A 20377-nucleotide genomic window follows, 5' to 3' on the forward strand; every position below is an offset into this window, starting at 1 on the left:
ACAGCCAATTCTCTCACACCAGAGGCAACTTGCAGTATATTATCAATTTGCTTCTGACTGTCTGACACAATAAAAAAATCTTTGTATATGCTGATCCATGATGAATACATGTAACTCTTGCTGCTGCAAAAAGGGTTTTCTGTCATCCAATGATGGCAGCAATGAATTGGATAAGTAGGGATGGGTACTCTCCACTTTTTTTCTTGAAGGAAGCCAGAAATAATTTTGACAATTTTTATTTCTATTATGAAAAATGTATTTAAAATCCACACAATTTTTGAAGTCCATTTGTAATTTTGCAAAGATCATTTTCTGTACAGAAATATTATTCTCTCTTTAGAAAATAGTGTTTTCTATGCAAATCACCCACAAGCAAACATTACACAGAACAAGCCCCTAGTTTCTCTCTATCATTATACTTCTTTTACTCCTGTCTGATTCCAGAGCTGAGCTTGGAGATACTCCTTTTGTGCAGTACAGCTCTTCAGAATTTCCTGACCAACGTGGGCAATGGCCATAACTACTTCCTGAGAAATTCTGAAAGCTTTGATTCAAAAAAGTAACTTTTCCAAGCTTTGATCCTGTTTTTGTAAAGTAAACACGCACCATGGAGTATTTAAGTGTTCAGGAAGGGAGGAAAATATCAGATGAATGCAGGCTAAAAAGGGAAGGTTTCTTCTTTTCCCACTGCTCTCTATCTACTTCCTGCTCCAGTGTTCTCTATTTGCTTCAAAGCACCCTTCCAGCAGATGTTCTGTAGAGAAGAAGGAACCATTGGGAGCTTCATTATGCTTGCCTGCAGTGAAATGTATAGTTTGCCCCCTTGACTAATACAGCTTCTCCACTTACATAACCTTTCCATAGCACTCAGAAATTACCATTTCTATTTCGCCCCTGATAAATGCCAAGCACCTTTGAATAATAAACTTTAAAACATGTAATTAGAGGGCTAATAAATCTTGTCTTAATGAGAAACAGCTGGTTTGATATGTTATGCCTTTAGGGTTTTCTTATGCTTGGCACACATTTTGGGACATCCAACATTAATTATATTTTAAAACAGTGAAAAGTCACAGAAAGCCTTGGCCAAAGCTCATATTTGCTCTCTGCGTAACTTTTTAATTAACTTCACAGCTGATAGTTTAATATTAAAGAAATTGCTCTTGGATACCGTTTTAGGTCGTGTCGCAATTCTGCCATCTATTACAAATTGTGCCAGCAGACCGTGTTTTCCTGGAGTTGTATGCATTGATCGAAAACCTCCAGATACTGGATACTTCTGTGGTCGATGTCCAACAAATTTCTCTGGAAATGGGCGGATTTGTACAAGAGCTTCTAGACCAGGTACTTTGCCTTAATTTGATATATCAATGGTTTGGAATGGTCAAGACAAACTGCCTAGCGGGAGATGAATATTTCCCCATATGTTAGCATTAGATATCCAATATATTCATCATATTTATTCAAGTATAATGCACCATCAATTGTATCGCACACCTCAATTTTGAACGTGTGCATTGCAAAAAAAATGTTGTCAAATTGAATGTCTGTTGGGCATTCTACTGTCCACCTTGGAATGGCCAACACGCAAGAAGGAACCATGCCCCACTATCAGGCTGACAACTTCCCAAATAAAGCATCATTCACAACGCCTTCAAAACCGAGGAGGAGGTTTTGAAGGCCTTGCGAATGGGACCAGGTATGTTAATAAAATGATTTAATTATGAATTTAATAGTTTCCAAGTACTTCTTCAGGCTAGAATATTCCATTAATCCAATATTATAGTTGTTGCCTTTGTTGCCACTTTTGGTAATATAAATTAGTAGACTTGGTTTTTTTCAAGTTCAAAAAGCCCAAAAAGGATGCTGACCTTTCACCCAACTTGCTTTGGAATATGAATGAAGCAATCTGAGTTTACAGGTGGGGCAATTTCTTGGGGACACAGAAACTTCTTTAAACTTAGCATCTCCAATAGGATTTCTTAAAAATATTTTAACAAAAGGCAGCAATGTCTCAGATGGACATTTGGAGTTGATCATTCTTTACCCACAAATCATCATCCCTTGACTTGTATCTATTATTGACTGGGGAATGCACAAAGAAGAAACAAAGGAGATCAGATTTCAGTTGTGGTTATTGTTGTTGTTGGTATTATTATTATTATTATTATTATTATTATTATTATTATTATATTTCTTACCTGCCTCTCCTCACGGCTTGAGAAGGTTACAACATTGTTAAAACACATAATCAAAACACATAATCATTTAAAAACACTCCTTAGAATACGCATATTAAAACATATTTCCATAAAATACTTATAAAAGTACACAAAACAAAAGTTAGACATAAAGTTAAAAATGTATCATTAAACTATCCGGTCAGAAGAGATAGATCCTTGTATGAGATCCCTGTACCTTAATCCTATTAGATTCACCCTTACCCTCTGGAGTAGCAGAGATCAAAGAGACTGTTGGCCTTTGAATGTTCTCTCTCTCTCTCTCTCTTGCAAAATATAGTTAATTGTGTCCTTTGGATCCATTGAAAATAAACCTGCAATAATGAAAAAATGTAAAATAATAAAACCTGGGAACAGAGAACACAAATTCATTTGATAATCTCAAGTGTCATGATTCTGAATGCATTGCTTTTCCTCAAGCATCATGAATTCATATTTAGTTCTTCAATAACACATTAAACATTCCTTACTGAAAATGCCAGTATATAGTCAGTATGTAGTGGCCAGTTTCCTTCTTTTTGAAGATACACAAAAATATTCACTCTTGCGGTGTCATCCACCGTCCTTGCTATCTGTTCTTATTGTTGTCATGCTATCACTATTCCAAGGTTGCCCAACAGGCAATAGAGGCAGTCTATGGCAAATATGGCAAAGGGCAAGCAGTAATTAAAATGTACAAACAGTCTCATAGCAGTGTATTTCCTGTTCACCTCTTGGGAGTTCTTAGACGTCAATTATTTTATTAATATTTGAGATTGGATTATAAATGGAGTCCTGTAGTGTTAGAGGAAAAGATGACATTGATGAAATTGAAAATATAACTGAAAAAGGAGATCTAAAATATCCACCATCAATCAACCCATCTGTTTTCCACACTCAATGGCTGTTGAGGGGCAAACAAGATATATTGTCATTTCCTCCCATAGTTTGTACAAAATAACTTCTTAAATAGTTTGTTTTTCATTAAAATTGGTCCAAGACCCTATGCTGCTTTAGGTGAAGGAAGACTAGCATTAGAATTTTGCCTTGATAAAGGCAATGAAACAGTCTTCCACCATCAGGACTAACACCTACATGAATCCAGGCCACTGGTTCTCAACCTGTGAGTCCCCAGGTGTTTTGGCCTACAGCTTCCAGAAATCCCAACCAGTTTGCCAGCTGTTAGAATTTCTGGGAGTTGAAGTCCAAAACATCTGGGCACCCACACACAGCACAGGGAGGTATGCCCTATGTATCCGATCACCACATGCTGCAACCTCAGGCACCTGGTGAGTTAGGTATCACATTTTAGAGTACAAGTTTCATTTCATGCACAAATCTGTTCCCTGACAGAAAAGAACAGCCAGAAGACTGCTGTTGCTGTTTTCCCCACCAGTATCTGACAGTTGACATGGTTGTCTCACTCCATCTAATGCTATGGTCATAGTTTCTATTCAATTGTTTAGAATTCAGTATAGGTTTTATTACTTTACTCCTTGGTATATACAGTGGCCCCAATATCCATTGGGTGTAATTCCTGACGCTCCAGTGGATACCAATATCAATACTCAACTCCCATTATATACAATAGTGTTGTAAAATTCTGTTTCTTATATAAAATGACGAAAATCAAGGTTTGCATTTTGGATTTTTAAAAAATATTTCCAAGCTGTGGATTCCAGATTTTGTGAATATAGAGGGCTGACTTTAATCATTCAAAAAACTAGAACAAGAACAAAAGAAACCCACCTCTGAACAAACCCCTGAAGATGCTTGCCACAAATGCAGCTGTAATGTCAGGAGAGAATGGTACGGGAACATAGCCATACACCTCAAAAACTCACAGCAGTCTAGTGATTCTGGCCATGAAAGCCTTCAACAACACAAAAACAAAAAAAGCAATAAACATTCCCTTGCTACAATAGATGCCAAGATTAAGAGTATTTTGCCACATTAATTCACTGCATAAATGGAAAGGTTTGGCATATCTGAAAGGTCTGAGCTTCAGTCAAATCAACTGCTTCTGAAGGGTTTTCAGATACGAAACCTTTCCAATAATAATTGTTTTTTTTCCTTGTCAGTAGCGACTTGAGAAATTGCAAGTCACTTCTGGTGTGAGAGAATTGGCCGTCTGCAAGGACGCTGCCCAGGGGATGCCCAAATGTTTTGATGTTTTATCATCCATGTCCCCACATGAGGAGCTGAAGCTGATAGAGCTCACCCGCAGTTTCCCTGGATTCGAACCTGCTACCTGGTCAGTCTTCATTCCTGCCGGCACAGGGGTTTAACCCAATGCGCCACCGGGGGCTCCTATTTATCATAATGAACAGAAAAGATTTTAATAAATGTAGTTCAATGTCTTGGAGGGATTTTACAATCAATGTTGTTTTTCCTGTTTAAGGGGAAGGAAATGATACTATTTCTCATTCTAACATATTCTGCATCAGAAGCAAAAACACAAAACCCCTCACAAATAACCAAGTAAAACACCTCTAGCATGATATAAATATGTTCATTTGAAATGGCAATTTGCATGACTTATTCTTCTATGGCAATAGATGAATACAGAATTGTTTTATTTATAGATATACTTTCATATTTCTACTCCTTGCACAGCACTCAGGAGAGGTAACATCAGTTAGGGCCAATTATAACATACATATATCATAAGAAGACTTTTTTTAAAAAAATCTCGAAACAAAGACAGGGGATTAAATAAAAAGATAGAAAACCATACTTCCAATAAAGGAAGAACATGTTGAAATAAAAAGTTTTTAACATCTGTTGAGAAACAGCAAGCAATTACTTATTTATTACTTTTCTTTCCTACCCTCCAGCCAAAGCTCCCTAGGTGATTCACAAAATAAAGTGTAATATCATACTATATAAGATATATTAAAAGTGTGCACACCTAAAAGGGTATAAAATAATAGGAAAAAAGGGAAAATCAAAAAGAAGTAGCTGAGGCTGGAATCTTGGTGTCTTATAAAGGAATAGCGGGATTATGTCAACAGAAGTACTTTCTCAGATATTTCCCAAGGAAGTATTCAGGAACTCTTACACTTTTCACCAAGCGCTACTGTAGCCCAATCCACTCAATCCAGTTGGTCCTATCACAAAAGGCCACAGCTCTTATATTTGTATCACCTACTTCCCTGATCAAATGTGTAACTGGCAAAATCTTACAGTCTGCTGTCATTAAACACAATCTCAGCCATTGCCTTCTGGTATAATAGATTCCATTTTTGACCAACCCTGAAATAATGAGGCCAAACACATGAGACTGGGTGAAATAAGGGCTACTTTATTTCACCTATTAAATATTCAAGATTATAGCCTGAAAAACTTGCTAGGGGGAGAGAGTAACCTGGTTGGCATTTTTGCTGGGACAGGTCTCTACCTGAGACAAAACTTCCCCAGTCTCCCCTTGGGCAAAAACAATTGACCCAGAGGGCAATCCATTATTTTGGTATTGCTCATCCCAGGCAATCGTATTTTGGAAAGCCAACCTAGGGAATTCCTCCAACAAGTGTTGTAAACATAGCAGCTGATTAGGACTTAAACCCAAAAAAACATGAGTAAGCTAACCAACATCAACAGTCTAATGTCAGATATTCCACATACAAGAATCCTCTGTAAACAACAGACCGTTGGTCTGTTGTCAAGCCAGGGATCTCCTCTTCTGTAACTTTGCATTTCATTTTTCTGCCTAAGTGTAGTATCTTACATTTGTCCTTGCTGAAATTCATTTTGTTAACTTTGGCCCAGGTCATTTTGAATTTTAAGCCTGTCCTCTGGAATAGCTAGCTATTCTTTCTAATTAGGTGTCATCTGCAAACTTGATAACCTTCATCCAAGTCATTAATAAAGATGTTGAACAATACTGGGCCCAGAACTAAACCCTATGTCACTCCATTAGTTATTTCTTTGCAGGATGAAGTGGCGCCATTGGTGAGCATCCTTTGGGTTTGATTGCCATCAATTACAGAGTCACCTAACAGTAGCATTGCCTATCCCACATTGGACTAATTTGTTTGCAAGAATGTCATGGGGAACCTTGTCGAAGTTCTGTAGCTTGCTCAGACATACTTGTTTCAGCTTCACCTACAGGGGCTTGCACAGACTGCTGTGAAGTTTTTGCTTTGACTGAGGGCTCATCTTAAGCAGTGGCTGAAATAGGAATGACAGACTGCTGGGGTCTCCTGGCTTCCATTTCCTCTGCTGGTGCACAACACTGACCCCTGGAATTAAAAAGGGAGAGCCAGCCCCCATGTTCACTGCAAGGGCAGCCTTTCACTCAAATTGTGTTTATATATATATATATATATATATATATATATATATATCCTTCATTTATATATCGCTTTTCTCATCTGGGGGGACTCAAGGTCTAGTGCCAAGATGTAACACCAATTTTTTTGTTTTCTCTTCCCCCTCCCCCCCCCCCCCCAACTGCTGATGAAACCAATTAAAAGACACCACCCTGAGGCAACTGCTAATTTCCCCATAGACTTTACAGGCTAAGCAGAAAAAAACCCAGATAGAGAGATTCCTACCTGACTTCAATAAGAAAGCAGATGAAATCCGTACTGCACTATGGGTCAAAGGGTAGGCTGAAAAAAAACAGCAAGGGAGTCAAAGGAGGGTATCCAGATTTTTAAAACCTCTGGCTCTGCCCCAAACATGCGGTCTGCCTCAGTATGCACAAACACCATTCAGTTTAATCCTGGTGCTTATTCAAGGAGACCAGCAAAGACAGATGTGCAGTATTGAGTGCAAACATTATGGTGTGATGACAGCAAGAGACCTTTTGACTTTCCTGATCAACTGAATCATCACTATGGCCAGGAGACAAAAGGCATATTGCATGGAGGAGAGACAATTTTGAATATTCCCTTGAATCATAGGGTATCTATGTTGGTTGTATGATCCCATGTTATCCAATCATGTGAGTAAGCTTGCTACCACATTCTGGACTAATGCAGTTTTCAAATACAATGTAATCCTCTATTTTAGGGGACATGAGGTGCTTCTACACAAACACTACAGTTTGAAGCCAACTCAAGGGTGGAGCGTCCACAAAATGTACACTACCCTCTCCAATGTGTGCTGTGGTACAGATCAAGTGAGAAACAACACATTAAAAATTCACTAGAGCCAGATAATGTGCTGCAGCTGATCAGAGTATATCTCATGCAGGGCTTGAAACAGAGATGATTCTGAACAGACATGAATATGTGCATCAGTGCATTTCAAGTGACTGGTTAAGAAAGAAACCCCTGCATTTTCTGATGGCTAACTAGTCATGCACAGTTAAGTTCCTGGTTTCAGTTCTGATTGTGGATCAGTTCTCATCCTCAAACCAGTTCCTGGGGTGACTGTGGAGGCACTCTGCAGTGGAACAGTTTGGTTTAATCCACTTCCTAACTGCCCATGGTGGATTGAGAGACAGTAAACAAACATAAAATAAAATATGTCTGTGTGTCAATGTTCATTTACCGATCTTTAGTTTAAAGATGCTGTTTATCTAATTTGAAAAGATTTCATAAATTATATTTTTTATTTTACTTTTAAGAATAGTATACAGATTGTATATCAATCTTATGCAGTGTATTGTATTTATGATTTATTATTTGCTTTCAAATTATTTTCAAAATATTAGATCATTCCATTTACCCAGCTGATACACATTTGAAATTGGATCTGCAGTACACTATGTGTCTGTATATGCTTATGCAGCTACACAAATCCATGCATGAGCAGAAAAGAGGAAAAAGGAAGAGACCATCTACTTCTCCTCATTGTTTTACAGAACCACTAGGTCTTTGTGAGGAGGGGGGGGGGGGAGAAAAAAAGATCATGAAAAGAGGAAATGGAAGTGGGCAAAAAGGGTCATTGGGGTTTCCTGTTATGATCAGGATGGCAGAAGACTTGGGGGGGGGGGCAGTAGCATTGATCTCATTCTGTGCATTAATTAATAAAGAAGAGTAGAGCATGCATCTTAAAGAAAGAGGGTGTGGATGTGAAATAGGGAAAGAATAGTTGCATATATTTGAAAAATGGTCAAAAGCTTTTTTGAGTGGCTTAGGCGATACCTTGTTGTCCAAGTATGATGGCCTTCCAAGTTCTTGGAAGATTCCTGTGTGTGGGTTCATGTGTGAAGGTCATCAGTCATTCATCAGTCATGTGTGAAGGTCAGCACATGACTGATGAATGCACAGTCTTCATGGAGTCAGAGTTCCAACCAGTGGCATGTTTAAGAAGACGACTGTGACTTTTCAATGTGTTGCTGCCTTCTATTGCCTTCACAGCCATTGTAATATGTACCATGTTGTCTTCCACCTGATCTGTTGTTGATTGTGCTTGGTCTGGAACCTCCCCTGCAGCCCCTCCTGGGAGTGCATGACTTTGGTGGTTACACCCGCAGGTTCACTGGAACATGCGAGCCCCCTCACCACGACATGGTGACAATCCATTGAGGGTATTTGAGAGTAGAGAAATCATAACAAGAAGAATCTTGGGCTAACAAGAATATTCACAGTCTGAAATTTATTCTGCACAAAATTTTCAAGTGGTTGTTTTGCAGATTAAAAAGTCTGCTTAGTAAACAGCATTTTCTGCATGGGAAATAGTACTTTGATACAAAAATGTTAATGTTTCTGTATCAGCTTTTGTTTCCTATGATGGAAAATGTTATAATTGGGAATTTTGTTCTCTGTAAAATTTACAAAGGTTGTTTTGCAAAAAAGAACATTTTCTATGCAGAAAGAAAGCAGTTTTTTTCTGCACATGAATTAACTTATATTTCTGTGTTGACATGTTTTGCTTTTATATTATTTCAAGTAACCATTCAGAAACCTCTGTGGATCACACATTCAGACTTTCTTTGGAGTGGATCCAATATATAATAATACTAATACTAATTTTATGTCTTACCTGCCTCCCCTCATGGCTCGAGGCAGGTTACAACACAGCTATAAACTCAAAATCATTGTAAAATTCTATAAAATACACATATTAACATGTATTTCTATAAAATACATATTAAAATGCACAGAACAAATATTGTAGTACAAGACATGATTTAAAAATATGAGTGACATCAGCTACAGTCTTATTCAGACTGCTTTTTGAGGACATCCTTCCATATTATCAAGGGACAACCAAGACAGATCATTGACAATAAAAATAAAAGCAGCTGCCTTGCATGTGTGATTCAGTTTCTTTATCCTCACTTTCTCATGACAGATGAATCCAACAGGCTACTACAAAGAGGATAGATAGTGCAATTAAAGACATCAGAATTTGCTCTGGAATCATTTAACATTTCTTTCCTTTAGGATAAATCTGAGCAATGCGATATTTTGTTTAGTTGCAAAACCAGAAGGTATACAGGAAAGCAAAGAGACTGTAAGATGTGTCAGTGTATTGTGTTAAACATTTAATGGTAGTTTGGCAAAATCTTTGAATGTAATGGTGTGCTGTGAAAATAATTCCGGGCTCAGGGAACAAGTAATAGCTTTTTGCTTCTGGGATGCAAAATAAATCCAATAGCATCCCACAGATGATTTTGGAACAGCTGCCAAGAGTCATCCTCCCTCCAAGGGAAAAAAGAACTTTTCTTAAATAATTTATCTTGCCTAGGCAGTAGCCACTAAAATCAAGATACTTCAGAGTTGGAGGATTGAGGAGGGGAGCTTGAAATACTACAGGGAGGTTTTCTATGGAGTATAGATATAACACCCAAAGGAAGACATGATGGGAATAATATTTTAGATAATTTAAAAGATAAATGATTTCCAGTGTTGCTGATCCATACATTCCATCAATCTAGAAAATGTTAAGCACTCCAAATCGGGTTGATATATTTAGCAAGCGATGTAGCTCAGCAACAGAAGGCGCATGAATCCCAAGCTATAAAACCACAAGGGGAAGGCCTATGTTTAAGGCCATGAATAATATTTACATTCAGTCACAACATCTACTGCAGATTACATCCTTTTCCTAACAAGCTCCTGCTGTGTATCTCCACACCTCACCCATTTCAACAATGGGACACTAACTTCCTAGGTTTGAATAGGTAAGGCAGAAATCCAGATCCTGGGCATCAAACTTGGGGAAATTTTCTTGCTGAATGTAACTGTAAGAGAATTTATAGTCAAGTTATAGCAATTAAATCTTTCAGGCTTACAATACTACATTATTGTGTAACCAAGATTTTTAAAATAGGAAGAGAGGAGGTTCTTCACCATTGTGACAATGAATGCTGGTTTGGGATCCAGCCCTAAGGCAAGGCTTACAAGATTGTGTCCTGCTTCATGTGCCATGTACTGTATTGCCCAGTCAAGCTTTACCATGCCATGATTGTCCCATTTCACTTGTTAAGAGGGTGCTCATTATGCATAGGACAGCGGAGAAGAGATTTATAGCCAAAATCATGCCCACCTGCTAGCTGATTATAGAACTTTCATTTAATTATACTACTACTACTACTACTACTACTACTACTACAGGTTTGGGACAATGTTGATCATTTAGATGTCTTACATTTTAGCTTCACAGAAACCCAAGATGACATTGGCCAATGGTAAGGGATTGTGAGAGTTGTAGTCCCCAAAACTGAACAGCTAAATATTTCCCTTGCCTCTACTTCAACAAAGGGAGGGGAGAAAAATGGAGCATGAAAACTTTCTTATGTTCACATGCAGAGAGATATTATTTTGGAGCAAATGAGATTGAATTTCCCAGCAATCTCATGCCTCATCTCACCATCCAACAGTTTACCGATAAAAAAACTATGTGACCAAACAAGATCAGAGAGTGGTCAAGATGCCAAAAGTTATTAATAGGGAAAAACATAAAAGAGGAGACAGTGTAGCAGCTTGCTTTTGCCTGAACCTACTGGAAGAGCAGAATTAACAGCCTTTTCTCCTCTCTACCATTCTGAATTGAGTGCAAATTATGTTTGTCTTTCAACTCAGCAGCAACCAAAATAACCTATGAGCAAAATGGGATGTGGAGACAGAAAGTGGGATATTTTTAAGAGCAAGTGAATAAGTGGGATGATGGAATTAATCAGAATTCTCCCTGCTAAATAAGGAGAATTGGAGAATATGATTCTTAGAAAGTGACACTATGTAAACCTGATGAATTTTGAATCAGTGGGTGGGAAAAACCTAATGAAGGGGTTGTATTTAACAGTTAGGATTAGAAGCAGAGGTGAGGGGAGACATATTTCTCAGACATAGGAACTAACCCTTAGTCACCTTGCATTAGAGCACTGAGGTTGCCTACAATAACTGTTGTGAAACAAGTTTTCTGCAAGCAAATCAAACACTGCTACTTTATAGGGTGCATGGAACTTTGATAGATTGTATATGTTCTGGTTACCGCATGTGTTGTGTTGTTTTTCAGTTTAGCATTGATTTAAACTTGTAAACTCTTTAAATCATTGTGCTAATTCATTATTGGTTCCATAGAGCCTGTTCATCATGCATTATTTTGCTTTCCACCTGTCCTTTACCCTTTGCTCGTACTCTTCTGCTTAGTATTTTTAATGTTATACATTTTTGCAGTAAGGATCAGTGCTTTGTGTGCATTTGTATACCTTGCATTCATCAGTCATCATCACTATAATCACAGGTTGCCCTTACATTATAGTCAACTGATACCAAATTAAAAATTAATCAGTTAATTAAATCAGTAGTGTGGGAAACTTACATAAGTAGCATCTCATGCTTCAAAAGAAAATGCAGATAAATATTAAACAGCTGAAAAGGTCAGCCTCTTCTATTTTCTGAAGTTAAGGCACAGGATCATGAATATATAAACATCAAAGCTGTGAGTGGCTTTGATATTTAATTCTATTTGTCATATTCCTGGCAATTAGGGCATATTTCAGGCATTGTTCCTTTTGGTAATCACACATTTTTAAAATAACCGGAAGAAATGTTACTTTTGACTTTATCACACTAGCTTGTTTCAGCACAATTGTGCTGGTTGAGCAAACAGAAACCATTGGAAAGATATCTTTCAAACTTTGATGCAATTGTGCATACTGGTACTATGTTCATGCAAATTCTCATGATCAGTTTTCTACACAGCCTATCCATGTTTTTCCTATCCCCCCTCGTATGTGTTGGGGTTTTTTCTATTCTGCCATAACTGTAATAATGCAGTTTTGGTATTCTTGCAAGATGAAATTCTTTTGCTGCAGCCTGCAGCAAAAGGAGATTATTGCATTGGGATAAACAGCAGAACAACAGTGATGTTTAATTCCTTGATGGGTTTTTCCCACCCATGAAAAGAGACAGTACAGTCACAAATCAAGCATACTGCAATTACAGAACAGCCACGATAGTATGTGGTAAGCCCCATCAACAGGTTAGGCACATTTACCCTGGTGTAATTGCATTTTAGCAGCCTCATGTGATAAAGTCATGTGTCTGGTGAGATCATGGGAGCAAAAGCCTATCTATTCCTAGCTATTGCTATTGTGGTAGTCATCCGCATCATGTGCAGTTATTTTATAGCAATTGTATCATATATGAGAGAGTGTTTATCATACATGAGAGAGTTAACCCATTTCCTCTCCAGGCAAGAAAAGGGGCAGGAAGACTCAGGAACCTGTTGCAAGTGTGCCAACAGGTTGGTCCCATCCCCCCTCTCTCAAGCAGCAGACTTAAATGAGGGCTCTTCCAGATAGGGCAAATATTCTAGTTGGTTGATAGTGATTGTATTCATTGTTGCAACAGTTCTCAGGTTTCTTAAAAACAGCCAAACAATGTTCCTGCTGTCCTGAATTATTATCTGCTATTTCTAGTGTAACTGTAACATATAACTATTTACTTTGTGTGGGTTTCTCCTTAATTCTGAGACACATCAAACCAAAAAAAGTGTAATTCCTTTCTGTCTTCTCTTTTTATTGTCTTAAAAAGGAGTTATAGTGCTGTAACACATGTGAAATTTGCTTTTTGCACTCTTAACTCTAATCTTGAAACAATTTCAAAAAGGAAAGAATTTTCACTTCAAACTACTGGCCTACCCCAGAAAGCCATAACTTGTTTTTTTAAAAAAAAAAATAATATGCAAGGGCAAATCTGAGAAATTTCTACAAACAACCCTCTACAAAAGAATGGAATGAGTGGACATGGAAGCAGCAACAACCAGTGAACTGAACACATGCTTCTTTAGTCTAGACAAGAAGAACCTTGAAAATAACAGCCTAGAATAGATCTGTGGCCTAGTTTGTGGGTAGATAACTGGGAGGATAGATCAGGGGCAAGCAGTGCCAGGACCAAGTAAGAGGCAAATAATAGAGTTGCCAGTGGCAGCAACAGTTTGTAGCTATGATAATGGGAAGTCAATAAGAAGAATTATGTATAGTAACAATTACTTCTTCTGTCTCCCCCCCCCCTTGCTCTTACCAGCATTATGTAGTAGCTTGAGCATTGTACCAAGACACTGGGAGACCAGTGTTCGAAACCTGGCTCAGCTATGGAAACCCACTGGTCAAGTCATGCTCTCTGGAGTGTTGAGGAAGGCAAGAGCAAACCCCTTCTGGACTAATTTTGCCAAGAAACCCCCATGATAGCTTCACTTTAGGGCAGGCATGTAGCCGGGGGGGGGGGGGGGGGCTTGAGGGGCTTCAGGCCCCCCCCCCCCAATTCTCATGGTTCGTGAAAAGGCCTTACTGGTGCATTATTTAAACTGTTATGTTTATTCATATCATGATCTGATCACCATACTCAATATATTCCATATGTATGGGGGTATTGGGGTAATGATACAAAAGGTTTGCTAGGGTAGACCCTCTTTCACTCAGACTCAGCCCCCCCCCCGCCCCCGCCCCCGCCCCCACATCGAAACCCTGGCTACGGGCCTGCTTTAGGGTCACTGTAAGTCAGAAATGACTGGAAGGCACACAACAATAATAGGCATATGTAGATGTCTGTGTGTGAGAGAGAAAATGGGTGTGTTTAGCAAATGTACATGTGTATCTACAATAATAAAACAAGTCTATACTTAATCAGGATTAATGGAATTATAAAAATTATGCAGATATCCCTTTTAAGAAATCTCTCACTGGATGCATTTACATACACTCATATGATATTAAAAGATATTCATTATTACTTTTGAAGCAATTGCAATTTAGAAAATGCCCTGGATTTTCATCACCCATAAAGTAGCTGTTGGTTCTTTGTATTTATAGCTAGAAACAATGTGGTTGTAATTTTAGGCCATTTGCTATGTGAATTAAATGAGAGACAACATTTATTCAGGAAATATTTACACTTGAGTCATTTTCCCCTTTGAGAAAATGTCATGGATTTTCTTTTGAAGAAAAACATAAACTTCTTCTCCAATCTCTTCTTATATCTCTTAATACCCATGAGTATCTCAGAGAAACAGATCGGATCTCTGTAGATGTAGCTCATCCATATATGTCAGTATCACACTGTTTTAGCCAGAAGGAAGATTCTGACAGTCCAGGAGACATCAGATAAGAATGGAAATTTTATTAATTTCTCTGTCTTACGTGGGAGTATTTGAAGGAGAACATACTGAAATCCTTTAATAAAACTCTACTCAAATGATACTTTGAGAGAAACGGCTCTCCAAATAGGAAAGTTCCAGAAAGAGCCACTCACTCCACACAAACAAAAATATTTGTTCAATATCACCAAGATCATATCAATTGATAAGAATAATGCCTGGATTTACTGGGGGGGGGGGGGAGAGATTCCCCAGACATTATCTATAGCACCTTTTGGACTAAAGTCTTTAACAATAAACAATTAATACAAAAGCAACCCCAAACAGAAAAAAGAAGGAAAGTTATAAACCTTTATCAAGAAAAAGATAGGGAGTACAAAATTTTTTAAAAAAAATAAGCTATTCTCGACCAATCAAAGGAGGCTATGAGTGATGCATCTAAAGGACCTTTAGACTTTGTACCTCATCATATTGGTCTTTGGCTCCTTTCTATGATGCTTTCAAGACGGAGCCCATTCCATGACACAAGGCTACTTCCAATGGGGCTCCATTCTACAAGACTCCTAGTATGGAGCCCTGAGAACATGATGCTTCCCATGTTCTCATTCAGCAAACAGGGAACATGCGGGGGGAAGCCAGGTAACAACCATTTCCCCTGTGGGGCAATGCAGGGGCAATGCAGGGGTATGGGGCAATACAGGTGATGCAGACTGAAGAGTGACAATTTCCCCCTGTCCACCAGATTTGCCCCACTGCTCCACGGATGCACCCACTGTTCTCCAGTTTGAGGACCACATTGTGATGAGGTTCTAACACAAAGACATGGATTTTCTTACCCTCTAACATGACAAAAGCCCAAATAAGGGAGGAAAGCAGGTTTTTGATGATGAGCACTTTCAATGGGAGATTTCATTTGCTCTTGCTTCTGTGGAATCGGGAAAGAAGGGGATCTTTCTCTTTTCTGGATCTTTCTGGAACATCTTTCTTCTATGAGAACTTTGGTTTTACTTAGCCCCCATAGTAATCTCTCTCCTGATAGTTTTCTTTGCTTCTTTGGAACCTCTGTGTAGAGCTCTCTTCTTTGGGATATTTCTCTGTGCTGGAAGTTCTTTCTCTTTTGTTTACCCTTCTGCTTATATTGATCCTGCTTTTAACTTGGGGGAGTGAATGCAATGCCTCTGGGCTGAGCAAAACATGGTCTTAATATTGCTGTATAGGGAGTTCAAAAGAAAGACTCCATGTACCAAGTGATGAGTGCAAGAAAAAGGGCAGATTTGAATGTGATGTCACCCACCAGTAATGTAGTTTAATGACTCTTAAATGGTTCTGTAATTAAAACAATTTGCCACATGGGATAAAGCCAATCAAGTATAAACATAGATCAGTGATTCTCAACCTGTGGGTCCCCAGATGTTTTGGCCTTTAACTCCCAGACATCCTAACAACTGGTAAACTGGCTAGGATTTCTGGGAGTTGTAGGCCTAAACACCTAGGGACCACAGGTTGAGAACCATTGGCATAGATAAATATAGATGTCCCAGTCTCAGCTGGTTTCACAAGATCTCCCATTTATTAGGAGTAAAAAAAAAAAATTTAAATACTGATTGCTCTTCTGAATGTGTCAATGAGAACATTTCCTTCTCTCAGCAGGAGGGCATTTTATAAGAAAATTCCATTGTGTACGTATTAAATTAAATTTGTCTTCTTCCAAGATGGAAGGGAACCAGAAGAAAACATCTCTCCTATCTGGCCTATTGTCCAAGTTATGGCAGAAACCATCTCTCTGCTTAAAAGCCCGGTTATAAGCCATATTTATAAAGCACAGATCTTAACATCTCCCCACCACATGGTATAAGTTATTATCATTATAATATACCATGATAAACAACACCTGACTAGGCATTTTCTTATAGGTTCTGATATGCAGACTGGTATAATCTGATCAATTTAAATATTGCAATTCTTATTATGAGCAGGATAATGAGCAGGACAAGATAAGTCAATCACAATGGGAAAGAAGGCCAAATTCATAAGAGATTTCCTAGTAGCTAACTAACTAATTGAATTCCATCTAGTCTGCTGATAAATACCTTGGATTTTAGACACTTATCTATGCATTTAATGGATCCTAACTCACATCATAAATGTCCCCACACACATCTATAAAATATAGATATTGAAACGAAGGTGGTTATTGTGTATTCATATTAAAAAGCAGTTTAATTTTAGACTTGGACATAGCTGGGAGCAAAGGTTTTTATGTTTCTACATTTCTATTAAGTTTTGCTCTTTGAGATGTACAGTTCTCCCTTTTAGGAAAAATTAATATTCTCGCTGAGAGGAATTTTCTCTTCTCCTAAAGTTGCCTCAAAACCTTCAAGCTGTAATTCAGTGCAAGTAGAAGACAAAGAAATAAAATATTTGCATAAGGAAAAGTGTCAACATTGCTGCCTAATGGATAGGAAGGTGGGAATAAAATGATTTTCTTTCTAGTTAATATTATATTTTGTTTGGTTTTTGCAAATTTGCCAATGACAAAGAATTAATGGAGTCCCCAAAGCACCCTCCAAAAATATAGATAATTTTATCTTAAGTGAAAACTTACATTGGATGAACACTTTAGGATAAGTCTACTGTATATTTAAAATAAATGGAGTCTTGACAGTTTATCATCATTGTTTTGTAATACTTCTTTGTGGAGTGTTTAAATAACTAAATGATACCATAGCAGTCATAAGGGGGCAATTCTAATAGCTGACATATGCATGGTAAACAAATGTAATCATTGTTATTTGGTCATTAGGACTTCTTACTGCTTCTTCTTAAAGCATTGCAAAATTATTTTGACTACAATAGAACTTAAGTGCATTTACCTTTCTAATGGAAACAGCCTATGAATTAGTGAATGGCAAGTCATCATTATACACAACTGATTCAGAAAGAATCCATAAAAATAGATTATGTTTAGAGGACATTTTATGAATATGTCCCAAGCTATAATGTTTCTTTTCTTGTTTGTAATTGTTTTCATTTAATAATGCCCCAGTTTTCAAAGGCTGTAATTCAGAATGCATTAGGACCAAAAGACCCCCTATAAGCCTCCATCTATCTCAAAATAATTTCTGGAGTTGATGATTGACAGATGAGCCAAGATCCTATATCACACAGATGGGCAATCTCACCATGGAGAGGAGAGGTTGAACAAAGGGATGGGACCATTGTTTGAGATAGTATTGAATATCTTCTTCCATAGGGTCCTGCTTACATCACCAGTACAATTTCCACCAAAGTGACCCACCCATTGCAGGGAGATGCTTGGATGCTGCTGTGTGTACACCTTATTCACATCTAAGAACAATAAATATTTGCTTCTTTCATCTTACATGCAAGAACGAAGAATCTAGAAAGCTTTCTCCCTGCTGGGTGAGACTGCATGACACTGCTCTATTCACTTTTTTCATATAAAACCTCCATTATGTAAATGATCTCATTGAAAATGACTATTATTTTATTGGGAAGACAAGGTGTTGAGACACCTTTTCTCAACAAGAGCATCGGAAATACTGGGTGCCCCTTATTCAAAATTTCTAAATCCAAAGTACTCCGAAATCCCAAATCTTGCACACGGGTAGCTGAGAGAGTCATACCCTTGCTTTCTGCTGGTTTGATAAATTTTGTGTCATGCACACAAATACTAGAAATATTGTATATAGAATTACTTTCAGGATGTGTGTATAAGTTGTATATGAAACATAAATGAATTTTATGTTTATACATGCATTCCATCTCAAAGATTAATGGGAAGACATCAACCAAGTTTCATGAAGCAAGCTGTCCAGATGGAATTTTGTTTTATCATTTCATGTCTCTGGCAAGTGGCAGCAGAGAGCATACCATAAGTTTAAGGGAAAAAGCTAGCCATGTATCAAGAAGCATGACATCCAGGGACTTCTAGTACTTAAGGTGGGGGTAATGCTAGTTAATGCAGTTTTGTTCCACATTAGGAAAAGTCGGTGAATGCCCTGAAACTTCACTGAAGCTCTGGAGCAGCCCTGCACTTTAGGGTGGTCTGAATAGCTAGGCCAATTCCAATTTGAACTGTTCACATGGGCTAGGGCTGGCGTTCCATTTTCCTTGCACTTTGTTCCTGGGAAAAAATTGGATGGCACTCACTTTTTTGTCTTTTGTTGCTTCAGCAGCAGCCATGGAGCTGTTGCTGGACACCTTTCCTGATGTTAGCTTAAAACTTCTTTGTTTGTTGTGACTTTACAAAATCCTAGGTTGTCTACAACAGATAAAGTAATCTGTGGAAGTCTGCTTTGGATATAATAATAATAATAATAATAATAATAATAATAATAATAATAATAACTTAAACACAATCCATGCTGACAAATACTATATAAATACTAGTGTATATTTGGACACTTGATCAGTCTGGATCCAGCCTAATCCAGATGTCCACTTCCAGATTTTCAGGAATATTCAGGGCTTATATCCCTAGCCCGTTTTACCCTATGAGGTGGAGACTTCCACAATTATTGTAGAGCTTCATTAAATGTCATATTTCTTTAGTTCCTAGATTTCATGACAGATTCAGTATCTTTCAACTTTTCATTTGCTAACAATCAGATGTAATTGACTGCAGTTTTTTTATATTAACTTAGATGTGAGACTCTGACCCATCTTGCATAAAGCATTTTAAGGCTTCCAGTAGCTGATGTCACGGTGTGCCATTATTTTATGTTTAGATGACAACCCCCTTGGCATATCTTGCTTACTGCTGTGCCAGTTGAGATTTTCAGCTGCAATATTATATTCCTAAGGGTCTTAGTTATGATGGATTCCACCAGCTAAATTCTCTGTGTATATTTAAATTGTGCTTGCATGATGAAATAGCAACTATCTAGGAAGGAAGAAAACATTTCTAATGCAACAGTTAGGGATGGCATTTTTGCATTGAATAGATTAAATAAAATTAAATGCTATTCCCCCTCATTTCTTATATAGTTAAAAAAATCATTTGACTTGCATTCTACCTCATCATTGCTGCATGCCAGAACTGTGTGTCTTTAATGATAGAAGTGTTCAAATTCCTTGATTTCATTTTATTGAAATGCAGCAATAAATGTATGTAAATGTCAATTACTCTGGTCTAAATAATCTTGATTTGAAACCCAAGAAAAGCTCTGGATTTGAAGACAAATAAATAAGTTCTTTAACATGACATGTATAAATAGATTGCTTTCACTCAATATAACCTCTCTCACTATAAAACAATAAGGTTTTAGCATTGCTAGGTTAGCAATGATTATCTGCAGTATTCACAATTTCTTTTCAAGCTCATTTTAATATCAAATGTAAAGATTTGTGGAGAAGGCCTGCTGAAGAAGAAACAACAAAGATATTTTGGATGCAAATATTTGAGATTTGGAGAACAGATGCTGTCATAGACATCCTTTCTACCTAGGAATTATTTCACTAGAATCTATTTCCAGATTTCACTTAATGATGCAGCAAAATTTTACCTAAAACTACCAGGCTCACACACCGGTCAGGCTCTACTCCAGGCTAAGGGCATTTCCAAGTGACTGATTCCTCGTGATGAGCATTTGAAGACCCATCCTGTATGCATTCATGAGGAATGCAAAACCTCATGT

At 37.7% G+C, this 20377-nt stretch overlaps 1 protein-coding gene across 7 annotated transcripts in view; it reads left to right on the top strand.

Annotated features, from left to right (window-relative positions):
• Positions 1-20377, top strand: part of LOC132766860 (von Willebrand factor D and EGF domain-containing protein-like) — a 324994-nt gene that overhangs the window by 218274 nt on the left and 86343 nt on the right. For all 7 annotated transcript variants that reach the window (XM_067472855.1, XM_067472881.1, XM_067472890.1 and 4 more), the window contains one exon: positions 1180-1344. In XM_067472855.1, coding sequence (XP_067328956.1) covers positions 1180-1344 — 165 coding nt within the window. The remainder of the gene's footprint in view (positions 1-1179; positions 1345-20377) is intronic.

This window comes from Anolis sagrei, chromosome 1 (assembly GCF_037176765.1).
Source record: "Anolis sagrei isolate rAnoSag1 chromosome 1, rAnoSag1.mat, whole genome shotgun sequence".
NCBI lineage: Eukaryota > Metazoa > Chordata > Lepidosauria > Squamata > Dactyloidae > Anolis > Anolis sagrei.